Source organism: Chiloscyllium plagiosum, unplaced genomic scaffold (genome assembly GCF_037043375.1).
Source record: "Chiloscyllium plagiosum isolate Xiang-an unplaced genomic scaffold, Cpla_swu_hap1 HiC_scaffold_8, whole genome shotgun sequence".
In the NCBI taxonomy this organism is placed as follows: domain Eukaryota; kingdom Metazoa; phylum Chordata; class Chondrichthyes; order Orectolobiformes; family Hemiscylliidae; genus Chiloscyllium; species Chiloscyllium plagiosum.
This window is the reverse complement of record NW_028270146.1, coordinates 3,650,882-3,663,895: the sequence shown is the minus strand read 5'-3', so window position 1 is coordinate 3,663,895 and position 13,014 is coordinate 3,650,882. Positions and strand designations below refer to the sequence as shown.

Below are 13,014 nucleotides of genomic sequence, written 5' to 3'. Positions count from 1 at the left end.
AGTTAGGTACACACAGTGCTTCGGTACATTCGGGTATATTTTGTGTGGAAGCTCAGAGACTGGTCAGAATAGAATTGGAATAGTGTTTGCCTGTCGCACACTCCCGTGCACTGTGGGAGGTGCTGACACTCACCAGTGTCTGGAAAGCTCCATACTTCATTAAGTCATTGTCCAGGTCTCGATACGTCATTACTCGGTTCACCTGAATGCTGAGAAAACAGACACAAGTTCAACCTCAATCGTCACTCCCTTAAACTACTGCTCCCAATTTCCCTGTCCAGCTGTCAAGCCCTGTGACCCTGTCCAAGGTTTCTGTCATAATCCCAATCCAATTCTAACCCACCTTCCTTATCTCAATCCCATATTAGCCTCATATCCCATTCCACTCTATCCCACTCCACCCTATCCCACTCTGCCCTATCCCATTCCAGTCTGCCCTACTCCACTCTATCCCACTCCCCCCCATCCCACTCCGCCCATTCCTACTCTGTCCTATCCCATTCCACCTCTGTCCCACCAGTCTCCCATTCCAACACCTGACAAGTCTGAGCCATGGTTGACAGGTCCCCTCAGGTTTCACTGGATGGTCTCCCAGCTTCATCTCATCACAAAGCCGTGCTCCCTCCACTGGTCATTGAAACAGATCCCATTCTCTCAATGCTCTCCCTGCCCAGCTAATTGGAAAGCGAACTAATTTTTTTTGTTTCTTGACTGGATGATGCTTGAGCCAGCTCCAAGACATTATACACCTCATAAATGTAGGAGGCATTGAGGGGCATCATGTTTGGCAGCACAAAAAGAAACCCTTCAGCCTCCTGTATTCCTGCCAATCATCAAAAATCCATCTTTTCCAATCTCATTTTGCAGCCCTTGCTCATAGCCTTGTAAAAAGTGCTCTTTGTTCTGCAATATCGAGTGATTCTGCATCTAACACTCTTGTAGGCAATGAGTTCCAGATCCCCATCACTCTCTAGGTGAAACTTTTTTTTTTCAAGTCCTTACCAAAGCTTCTGCTTGTTACCATAAAATGGTGTCCCCAGGTTATAGTCCCCTTTCACTGGGGTAAGTTTTCTCCCCATCTCCCCTGCCTCCGTACACCTCAATCAGATCCCCTCAAGTGTCATCAAATCCTTCCTATAGTGTGGGATCAGAACTGCATGCAGTACTCCAGCTGTGACCAAACTGATGTTATATACAGCTCCATCATATCCTCCTTGCTCTTATATTCAATGCCTTAATGATAAAGGCAAATAGCCCATATGCCTTCTTCACCACCTTATTAAGCTATCCTGCTGCCTTGAAAGATCTATGGACCTGTACACCAAGGTCCCCCTGATCCTCTGTACTCCACAAGAACCCCCAGGTCCCCCTGCATAACAGCGTGCTGCAATTTTTCAACATTTAAGTAATAATCTTTTTTACTGTTACTCCTACCAAATTGGATGACTTCACATTTATGAACACTGTATTCCATCTGTCAGACCTTTGCCCACTCACTCAATGTATCGATGTCCTTCTGCACACTTTGCTCTACACTCATCTTAGTGTCATCCTCAAACTGTGACAGCCTACACGTGCTCCCCAACCTCCGAATCATCGAGGCTGATTCATTTGCACATCACTTTAAACCTATGATCCTCTCATTCTTGTTCCTGTTATAAATGAGAATAGTTTAACACATAACATAGAACAGTATAGCACAGTACAGGCCCTTCAGTCCTTGATATTGTGCTGGCTTTTTATCTTACTCTAAGATCAGACTAACCTACTTACCCTTCATTAAATTAATTTCCATGTGCCTATCCAAGAGTCGCTTAAATGTCCCTAATGTATCTGACTTTACTCCCACTGCTGGCAGTGCATTCCACACACCCACCACTCTCTGTGTGTAAAGAACCCACCTCTGACATCTCCCCAAACACCTTAAAATTATATCCCCTTATGACAGCCATTTCTGCTCTGGGAAACAGTCTCTGGCTATTCACTCTATCTCTGCCTCCCCACATCTTGTACACCTCTATCAAGTCACCTCTCATCCTTCTTCGTTCCAATGAAAAAAGCCCTCGCTCCCTCAACCTTTCTTCATAAGACATGCCCTCCAATCCAGGCAGCATCCTGGTAAATCTCCTCTGCACCCTCTCTAAAGCTTCCACATCCTTCCTATAATGAGACGACCAGAACTGAACACAATATTCCAAGTGTGGTCTAACCAGGGCTCTATACAACTGCAGCATAACCTCACGGCTCTTAAAATCCATCTTCACTCTGTGTAGCCCGCTCATGATTTTGAAAACCTTTATCAAATATCCTCTTAGTCCTTTTCTCTCCAAGTAGAACAGTCCAAGCTCCTTTACTCTATCGCCATCACTGAAATTTTTTATTCCTGGAACCATTCTTGTAAATCACTTCTGCACCTCTTCAATACATTCACATCTCTCCTATAACGTGGCACCCACAACTGTATGCAATACTCCAGCTGAGGTCTAACAGGTGTCTTGTACAAGCTCAACATCATCTCCCTGCTCTTCCATTCTACAACCTTATTAATAAAGAACAAAGAACAATGCAGCACAGGACCAGGCCCTTCAGCCCTCTAAGCCTGCACCGACACATTCTGCCTTTCCACGCTAAAACTGTCTTCCCTTACAGGACCCATATCCCCCTATTCCCTTCCCATTCCTGTATCCATCCAGGTGCTGCTATTGTGTCTGCTCCCACCACCTCCTCAGGCGGCACGTTCCAGACACACACCACCCTTTGTGTGAAACGTGTGCCTTGCACAGCTCTTTTAAACTTCACCCCCGCCTCGCACCTTGAACCTGTGTCCCCTTCTAATTGACTCCTTGGGAAAATGCCTCCTGCTTTCCACTCTATCCATGCCATTCATAATCTTATAAACTTCCATTAGGTCACCCCTGAACCTCCTGTGTTCCAGTGAAAACAAACCCAGAGTCTAGATTAGTGGTGCTGGAAAAGCACAGCAGGTCAGGCAGCATCTGAGGAGCAGGAAAATAGATGTTTCGGGCAAAAGCCCTTCATCAGTTGAAAACAAACCCAGTCCAGAGATTTTGAGAAGATTTGTAGCTCAGGTTGTGGATGAAGTCGGAGATTGGTTAACTGAACTGGTGTGGTTCTTTTGCAGATGTTCTGTTGCCTCGCTAGGTAACATCAGTGCATCTTCAATACAGTGTTGGTGGTCTGTCCCACCTGGTATTTATGTGCCTGTTTCTTGGTAATTCTGGTTGAGCATCTGAGTGGCTGGGACATGGGGCCCAGTTCAATGTGTTTATTGGATGAATGTTATCAACAAGATACCCTGCAAAGACTGTGAAAACCATTACATTAGGACAAACAGGAAGAACACCGACCCATACAAATGCCTGAACACCAGCTCGCCACTGCCAGACATGACCAGTACTCTCTCATTTTCAACCATACAGACAATGAAGGAGACAAAATCAACTGGGGTAATGTAACCATCCTAGCACAGACACAACAGAGACATGCCAGTGAATTCCTTGAAGCCTGGCACTCCACCAGGAACTCATTCAATAAGCACATTGAACTGGACCCTGTGTACAAGCCACTCTGATACAGAACTGGAAGCACCAACAAACAGAGACACATAAACAGGAGGCAGGACAGGCCACCAACACTGTATCAAAGACACACTGACAATGTCACCCAGCGAGGTGATGAAACATCTGCAGAAAACCACACCAGCTCAGCAAACAAATCTACAACATCACAAACCCAGTCTATCCAACCTTTCCTCATAGCTAAAATCCCCCAGACCCGGCAACATCCTGGTAAACCTTCTCTGTACCCTCTCCAAGCATCCACATCCTTCTGGTAGTGTGCTGACCAGAACTGTACGCAATATTCCAAGTGTGGTCTAACTAAAGTTCTACAAAGTTGCAGCATAACTTGCCTAACCTTATACTCAATGCCCCTTCCAATGCCTTTTTTACTGAACCTTACCTACCTGCACCAGCACACCCAGATCCCTCTGCATATCAATAATGCCTAAGGGTTCTGCCATTCACTCTAATTTCCACCTGGACCTGACCTTCCAAATGCATCACCTCACATTTGTCCAGATTAAACCTCATCTACCATTTTTGTGCCAATGCTTTGATCTGTATCCTCTGACAATCCTCCTCCACTATCTGCAACTCCACCAATCTTTGTATCATCCACAAACTTACTAATTAGACCAGCTAATCAGAACAGCAGAGGTCCTAGCACTGATCACTGTGGAACTCCACTAGTCACATCTCTCCATTCCGAAAAGCATCCTTCCATCGGTACCTTCTGTCTCCTATGATAAAGTCAGTTCTGTGCCCATCTTGCCAGCTCACCCCTGATACCATGTGAATTCACCTTTTGGACCAGTCTGCCATGAGGGACCTTGTCAAAGGTTTTACTGAAGTCCATGTCGACAACATCAACTGCTTTTCCCTCCTCCCTCAAAAATCCTGATTGAGGTAGTGAGACAGGACCTCCCCCACACAAAACCATACTGTCTGTCGCTAATAAGTCCATTCGCTTCTGAGAGCAAATAGACCTTGGCCCTGAGAATCTTTTCCAATAATTTCCCTACCACCGATGTGAGGCTCACAGTCTGTTATTTCCAGGGTTATCCCTGCTACTCTTCTTAAACAATGGGACAACTTGGCTACCCTCCAGTCTTTTAAGGCTGAGGACACTGTGTGCTTCATTAACTGCTCTTTCTATCTGTTAGCTGTACACATATACACCAGATGCCTCTACTCCTGCACCACCGTTAGAATTGCCTTCGAGTTTCTTTCTGACTAAAATGCATCAGCTCATTTGGCAAATGATCCCTACCATTACCTGGTTATTCTCTTCTCCTGAAAATCCTTCTAAAATGCTTTTGGATTGTCCTGAATGTTACCCACCAGTGTTTTCTCACATCCCCTCTTTGCTATCCTCATTTCTCTTATAAGCAACCCCTACATTTTCTCTCGTTCTCAAGGGCATTCATTGTTTTGAGTCTTTGGTAAATATAATAAACTTACCCTTTCCCCCTTATCCAATCCTGTACATCCTTTGACATCCCATTCTCTGGTCTTGTTGGTCCCACCCTTCCCCTTTCCTGCACTCTCATTATTACTTTGGATTCCCATGGGGATCACTCTGACCTAGGACCAGAGAACCCCTTCTCAGCTATTCTGGTCTTTCCTGTCTGGTTAGATTACAGAGCATTTCAAAACTGCAGTTTCTTAAATAAATTAATACACTATCTTAAAAATATTTATGAGTTCTTAAGCATCATTTTGGAGAATCTGTCTTGAACTTTAAACTGAACCCAACCTCCACCGCACAACCCCCATTCCCACCACAAACCATGTGCACGCTAGAACCAGTGATAACCCAGGCAGTGAGCTGTCTCTATACTGGTGTTTAGCCAGTCAGTGAGCTGTCTCTATACTGGTGTTTACCCAGTCAGTGAGCTGTCTCTATACTGGTGTTTACCCAGTCAGTGAGCTGTCTCTATACTGGTATTTACCCAGTCAGTGAGCTGCCTCTATACTGGTGTTTACCCGGGCAGTGAGCTGTCTCTATACTGGTGTTTACCCAGTCAGTGAGCTGTCTCTATACTGGTGTTTACCCAGTCAGTAAGCTGTCTCTATACTGGTGTTTACCCAGGCAGTGAGCTGTCTCTATACTGGTGTTTACCCGGGCAGTGAGCTGTCTCTATACTGGTGTTTACCTGGGCAGTGAGCTGTCTCTATACTGGTGTTTACCCAGTCAGTGAGCTGTCTCTATACTGGTGTTTACCCAGGCAGTGAGCTGTCTCTATACTGGTGTTTACCCGGGCAGTGAGCTGTCTCTATACTGGTGTTTACCTGGGCAGTGAGCTGTCTCTATACTGGTGTTTACCCAGTCAGTGAGCTGTCTCTATACTGGTGTTTACCCAGGCAGTGAGCTGTCTCTATACTGGTGTTTACCCGGGCAGTGAGCTGTCTCTATACTGGTGTTTACCTGGGCAGTGAGCTGTCTCTATACTGGTATTTACCCAGTCAGTGAGCTGTCTCTATACTGGTGTTTACCCGGGCAGTGAGCTGTCTCTATACTGGTATTTACCCAGTCAGTGAGCTGTCTCTATACTGGTATTTACCCAGTCAGTGAGCTGTCTCTATACTGGTGTTTACCCGGGCAGTGAGCTGTCTCTATACTGGTGTTTACCTGGGCAGTGAGCTGTCTCTATACTGGTGTTTACCCAGTCAGTGAGCTGTCTCTATACTGGTGTTTACCCAGGCAGTGAGCTGTCTCTATACTGGTGTTTACCTGGGCAGTGAGCTGTCTCTATACTGGTATTTACCCAGTCAGTGAGCTGTCTCTATACTGGTGTTTACCCGGGCAGTGAGCTGTCTCTATACTGGTATTTACCCAGTCAGTGAGCTGTCTCTATACTGGTATTTACCCAGTCAGTGAGCTGTCTCTATACTGGTGTTTACCCGGGCAGTGAGCTGTCTCTATACTGGTGTTTACCTGGGCAGTGAGCTGTCTCTATACTGGTGTTTACCCAGTCAGAGAGCTGTCTCTATACTGGTGTTTACCCAGGCAGTGAGCTGTCTCTATACTGGTGTTTACCCGGGCAGTGAGCTGTCTCTATACTGGTGTTTACCTGGGCAGTGAGCTGTCTCTATACTGGTATTTACCCAGTCAGTGAGCTGTCTCTATACTGGTGTTTACCCGGGCAGTGAGCTGTCTCTATACTGGTATTTACCCAGTCAGTGAGCTGTCTCTATACTGGTATTTACCCAGTCAGTGAGCTGTCTCTATACTGGTGTTTACCCGGTCAGTGAGCTGTCTCTATCCTGGTGTTTACCCAGGCAGTGGGCTGTCTCTATACTGGTGTTTACACGGGCAGTGAGCTGTCTCTATACTGGTGTTTACCCGGGCAGTGAGCTGTCTCTATACTGGTATTTACCCAGTCAGTGAGCTGTCTCTATACTGGTGTTTACCCAGTCAGTGAGCTGTCTCTATACTGGTGTTTACACGGGCAGTGAGCTGTCTCTATACTGGTGTTTACCCAGTCAGTGAGCTGTCTATATAGTGGTATTTACCCAGTCAGTGAGCTGTCTCTATACTGGTGTTTACCCAGTCAGTGAGCTGTCTCTGTACTGGTATTTACCCGGGCAGTGAGCTGTCTCTATACTGGTGTTTACCCGGGCAGTGAGCAGTCTCTATACTGGTGTTTACCCGGGCAGTGAGCTGTCTCTATACTGGTGTTTAGCCAGTCAGTGAGCTGTCTCTATACTGGTGTTTACCCGGGCAGTGAGCTAGAACATAGAACATAGAACATAGAAGAATACAGCGCAGTACAGGCCCTTGGGCCCTCGATGTTGCGCCGATCCAAGCCCACCTAACCTACACTAACCCACTATCCTCCATATACCTATCCAATGCCCTCTTAAATGCCCATAAAGAGGGAGAGTCCACCACTGTTACTGGCAGGGCATTCCATGAACTAACGACTCGCTGAGTGAAGAACCTACCCCTAACATCAGTCCTATATCTACCCCCCCTTAATTTAAAGCTATGCCCCCTTGTAATACCCGACTCAATACGCGGGAAAAGGTTCATACTGTCGACCCTATCTAACCCCCTAATCATCTTGTACACCTCAATCAAGTCACCCCTAAACCTTCTTTTCTCTAGTGAAAACAGCCCCAAGTGCCTCAGTCTTTCCTCATACGATTTTCCTTCCATACCAGGCAACATCCTGGTAAACCTCCTCTGCACCCGTTCCAATGCCTCCACATCCTTCCTATAGTATGGCGACCAAAACTGCACACAATATTCCAGATGCGGCCGTACCAGAGTCTTATACAACTGCATCATGACCTCAGGACTCCGGAACTCAATTCCTCTACCAATAAAAGCCAGTACGCCATATGCCTTCCTCACCGCACTATTTACCTGGGTGGCAACTTTCAGAGATCTGTGTACATGGACACCAAGATCCCTCTGCTCATCCACACTACCAAGTATCCGACCATTAGCCCAGTACCCCATCTTTTTGTTATTCTTCCCAAAGTGAATCACCTCGCACTTAGCTACATTGAATTCCATCTGCCACCTTTCTGCCCAGCTCTGCAGCTTCTCTATATCCTGCTGTAACCTGCTACATGCTTCCTCACTGTCAACAACTCCTCCGACTTTCGTATCATCCGCAAACTTGCTCACCCAACCTTCTAACCCCTCTTCCAGGTCATTTATAAAAATGACAAACAACAATGGTCCCAAAATAGATCCTTGCGGAACACCGCTAGTGACGGCACTCCATGAAGAAACTTTGCCATCAACTACTACCCTCTGTCTTCTTCCATCCAGCCAATTCCTAATCCAAACCTCCAACTCACCCTCAATGCCATATCTCCGTATTTTCTGCAGTAGCCTACCATGGGGAACCTTATCAAACGCCTTACTAAAATCCATATACACCACATCTACCGCTTTCCCCTCATCAACCTCCTTCGTCACCTTTTCAAAGAATTCAATAAGGTTTGTGAGGCACGACTTGCCCTTCACAAAACCATGCTGACTATCCTTGATCACATTATTCCTATCCAGATGTGCATAAATCCTATCCCTTACAATTCTCTCTAAGACTTTGCCCACAACAGAAGTGAGACTCACCGGCCTATAGTTACTAGGGCTATCCCTACTCCCCTTTTTGAACAAGGGAACCACATTTGCTATCCTCCAGTCTTCTGGGACTACTCCTGTAGACAAAGAGGACATAAAAATCAAGGCCAATGGCTCTGCAATCTCCTCCCTTGCTTCCCAGAGAATCCTAGGATAAATGCCATCAGGCCCAGGGGACTTATCTATTTTCACCTTTTCCAGGATTTCCAACACCTCTTCTCTACATACCTCAAAGCCATCCATTCTACTTATTTGTGCCTCAGTATTCTCATCGACAACAATGCCCTGTTCCTGAGTGAATACTGAAGAAAAGTATTCATTCAGTGTCTCCCCAATCTCTTCCGCCTCCACACGCAACTTCCCCCTACTATCCTTGACTGGACCTATTCCTACCCTAGTCATTCTTTTATTCCTAACATACCTATAGAAAGCCTTAGGGTTTTCCCTAATCCTATCTACTAAGGACCTTTCATGTCCCCTCCTTGCTGCTTTTAGCTGTCTCGAGACTGGTATTTACCCGGGCAGTGAGTTGTCTCTATACTGGTGTTTACCTGGGTAGTGAGCTGTCTCTATACTGGTGTTTACCCAGTCAGTGAGCTGTCTCTATACTGGTGTTTACCCAGTCAGTGAGCTGTCTCTATACTGGTGTTTACCCAGTCAGTGAGCTGTCTCTATACTGGTGTTTACCCAGTCAGTGAGCTGTCTCTATACTGGTGTTTACCCAGGCAGTGAGCTGTCTCTATACTGGTATTTACCCAGGCAGTGAGCTGTCTCTATACTGGCGTTTACCCAGTCAGTGAGCTGTCTCTATACTGGTGTTTACCCAGTCAGTGAGCTGTCTCTATACTGGTGTTTACCCGGGCAGTGAGCTGTCTCTATACTGGTGTTTACCCAGTCAGTGAGCTGTCTCTATACTGGTGATTACCCAGGCAGTGAGCTGTCTCTATACTGGTGTTTACCCAGTCAGTGAGCTGTCTCTATACTGGTGTTTACCCAGGCAGTGAGCTGTCTCTATACTGGTGTTTACACGGGCAGTGAGCTGTCTCTATACTGGTGTTTACCCGGGCAGTGAGCTGTCTCTATACTGGTATTTACCCGGGCAGTGAGTTGTGTCTATACTGGTGTTTACCTGGGCAGTGAGCTGTCTCGATACTGGTGTTTACCCAGTCAGTGAGCTGTCTCTATACTGGTGTTTACCCAGTCAGTGAGCTGTCTCTATACTGGTGTTTACCCAGTCAGTGAGCTGTCTCTATACTGGTGTTTACCCAGTCAGTGAGCTGTCTCAATACTGGTGTTTACCCAGTCAGTGAGCTGTCTCTATACTGGTGTTTACCCAGTCAGTGAGCTGTCTCTATACTGGTGTTTACCCAGTCAGTGAGCTGACTCTGTACTGGTGTTTACCCAGTCAGTGAGCTGTCTCTATACTGGTGTTTACCCAGTCAGTGAGCTGTCTCAATACTGGTGTTTACCCAGTCAGTGAGCTGTCTCTATACTGGTGTTTACCCAGTCAGTGAGCTGTCTCTATACTGGTGTTTACCCAGTCAGTGAGCTGACTCTGTACTGGTGTTTACCCAGGCAGTGAGCTGTCTCTATACTGGTGTTTACCCGGGCAGTGAGCTGTCTCTATACTGGTGTTTACCCAGTCAGTGAGCTGTCTCTATACTGGTGTTTACCCGGGCAGTGAGCTGTCTCTATACTGGTGTTTAACCAGTCAGTGAGCTGTCTCTATACTGGTGTTTACCCAGTCAGTGAGCTGTCTCTATACTGGTGTTTACCCAGTCAGTGAGCTGTCTCTATACTGGTGTTTACCCGGTCAGTGAGCTGTCTCTATACTGGTGTTTACCCGGGCAGTGAGCTGTCTCTATACTGGTGTTTACCCGGGCAGTGAGCTGTCTCTATACTGGTGTTTACCCAGTCAGTGAGCAGTCTCTATACTGGTGTTTACCCGGGCAGTGAGCTGTCTCTATACTGGTGTTTACCCGGGCAGTGAGCTGACTCTATACTGGTGTTTACCCGGGCAGTGAGCTGTCTCTATACTGGTGTTTACCCGGGCAGTGAGCTATCTCTATACTGGTGTTTACCCGGGCAGTGAGCTGTCTCTATACTGGTGTTTACCCGGGCAGTGAGCTGTCTCTATACTGGTGTTTACCCGGGCAGTGAGCTGTCTCTATACTGGTATTTACCCGGGCAGTGAGCTGTCTCTATACTGGTGTTTACCCGGGCAGTGAGCTGTCTCTATACTGGTGTTTACCCGGGCAGTGAGCTGTCTCTATACTGGTATTTACCCGGGCAGTGAGCTGTCTCTATACTGGTGTTTACCCGGGCAGTGAGCTGTCTCTATACTGGTATTTACCCGGGCAGTGAGCTGTCTCTATACTGGTGTTTACCCAGTCAGTGAGCTGTCTCTATACTGGTGTTTACCCGGGCAGTGAGCTGTCTCTATACTGGTATTTACCCGGGCAGTGAGCTGTCTCTATACTGGTCTTTACCCGGGCAGTGAGCTGTCTCTATACTGGTATTTACCCGGGCAGTGAGCTGTCTCTATACTGGTGTTTACCCGGGCAGTGAGCTGTCTCTATACTGGTGTTTACCCGGGCAGTGAGCTGTCTCTATACTGGTATTTACCCGGGCAGTGAGCTGTCTCTATACTGGTGTTTACCCAGTCAGTGAGCTGTCTCTATACTGGTGTTTACCCGGGCAGTGAGCTGTCTCTATACTGGTATTTACCCGGGCAGTGAGCTGTCTCTATACTGGTGTTTACCCAGTCAGTGAGCTGTCTCTATACTGGTGTTTACCCGGTCAGTGAGCTGTCTCTATACTGGTGTTTACCCAGTCAGTGAGCTGTCTCTAAACTGGTGTTTACACGGGCAGTGAGCTGTCTCTATACTGGTGTTTACCCGGGCAGTGAGCTGTCTCTATACTGGTGTTTACCCAGGCAGTGAGCTGTCTCTATACTGGTGTTTACCTGGGCAGTGAGCTGTCTCTATACTGGTGTTTACCCAGGCAGTGAGCTGTCTCTATACTGGTGTTTACCCGGGCAGTGAGCTGTCTCTATACTGGTGTTTACCCAGTCAGTGAGCTGTCTCTATACTGGTATTTACCCGGGCAGTGAGCTGTCTCTATACTGGTGTTTACCCAGTCAGTGAGCTGTCTCTATACTGGTATTTACCCGGGCAGTGAGCTGTCTCTATACTGGAATTTACCCGGGCAGTGAGCTGTCTCTATCCTGGTGTTTACCCGGGCAGTGAGCTGTCTCTATACTGGTGTTTACCCAGGCAGTGAGCTGTCTCTATACTGGTGTTTACCCGGTCAGTTTGCTGTCTCTATCCTGGTGTTTACTCGGGCAGTGAGCTGTCTCTATACTGGTGTTTACCCGGTCAGTGAGCTGTCTCTATCCTGGTGTTTACCCGGGCAGTGAGCTGTCTCTATACTGGTGTTTACCCAGTCAGTGAGCTGACTCTGTGCTGGTGATTACCCGCGGCAGTGAGCTGTCTCTATACTGGTGTTTACCCGGGCAGTGAGCTGTCTCTATACTGGTGTTTTCCCAGTCAGTGAGCTGTCTCTATACTGGTATTTACCCGGGCAGTGAGCTGTCTGTATACTGGTATTTACCCGGGCAGTGAGCTGTCTCTATACTGGTATTTACCCGGGCAGTGAGCTGTCTCTATCCTGGTATTTACCCGGGCAGTGAGCTGTCTCTATCCTGGTATTTACCCGGGCAGTGAGCTGTCTCTATACTGGTATTTACACAGGCAGTGAGCTGTCTCTATACTGGTATTTACCCGGGCAGTGAGCTGTCTCTATACTGGTGTTTACCCGGGCAGTGAGCTGTCTCTATACTGGTGTTTACCCGGTCAGTGAGCTGTCTCTATCCTGGTGTTTACCCGGGCAGTGAGCTGTCTCTATACTGGTGTTTACCCAGTCAGTGAGCTGTCTCTATACTGGTGTTTACCCGGTCAGTGAGCTGTCTCTATCCTGGTGTTTACCCGGGCAGTGAGCTGTCTCTATACTGGTGTTTACCCAGTCAGTGAGCTGACTCTGTACTGGTGTTTACCCGGGCAGTGAGCTGTCTTTATACTGGTGTTTACCCGGGCAGTGAGCTGTCTCTATACTGGTGTTTACCCAGTCAGTGAGCTGTCTCTATACTGGTATTTACCCGGGCAGTGAGCTGTCTCTATACTGGTGTTTACCCAGTCAGTGAGCTGTCTCTATACTGGTATTTACCCGTGCAGTGAGCTGTCTCTATCCTGGTATTTACCCGGGCAGTGAGCTGTCTCTATACTGGTAATTACACAGGCAGTGAGCTGTCTCTATACTGGTGTTTACCTGGGC

At 47.2% G+C, this 13,014-nt stretch overlaps 1 protein-coding gene across 2 annotated transcripts in view; it reads right to left on the bottom strand.

Annotated features, from left to right (window-relative positions):
* ift43 (intraflagellar transport 43 homolog (Chlamydomonas)) overlaps positions 1 to 13,014 on the bottom strand; it is a 198,804-nt gene that overhangs the window by 5,679 nt on the left and 180,111 nt on the right. For both annotated transcript variants that reach the window (XM_087989541.1, XM_087989542.1), the window contains exon 7: positions 134 to 209. In XM_087989541.1, coding sequence (XP_087845667.1) covers positions 134 to 209 — 76 coding nt within the window. The remainder of the gene's footprint in view (positions 1 to 133; positions 210 to 13,014) is intronic.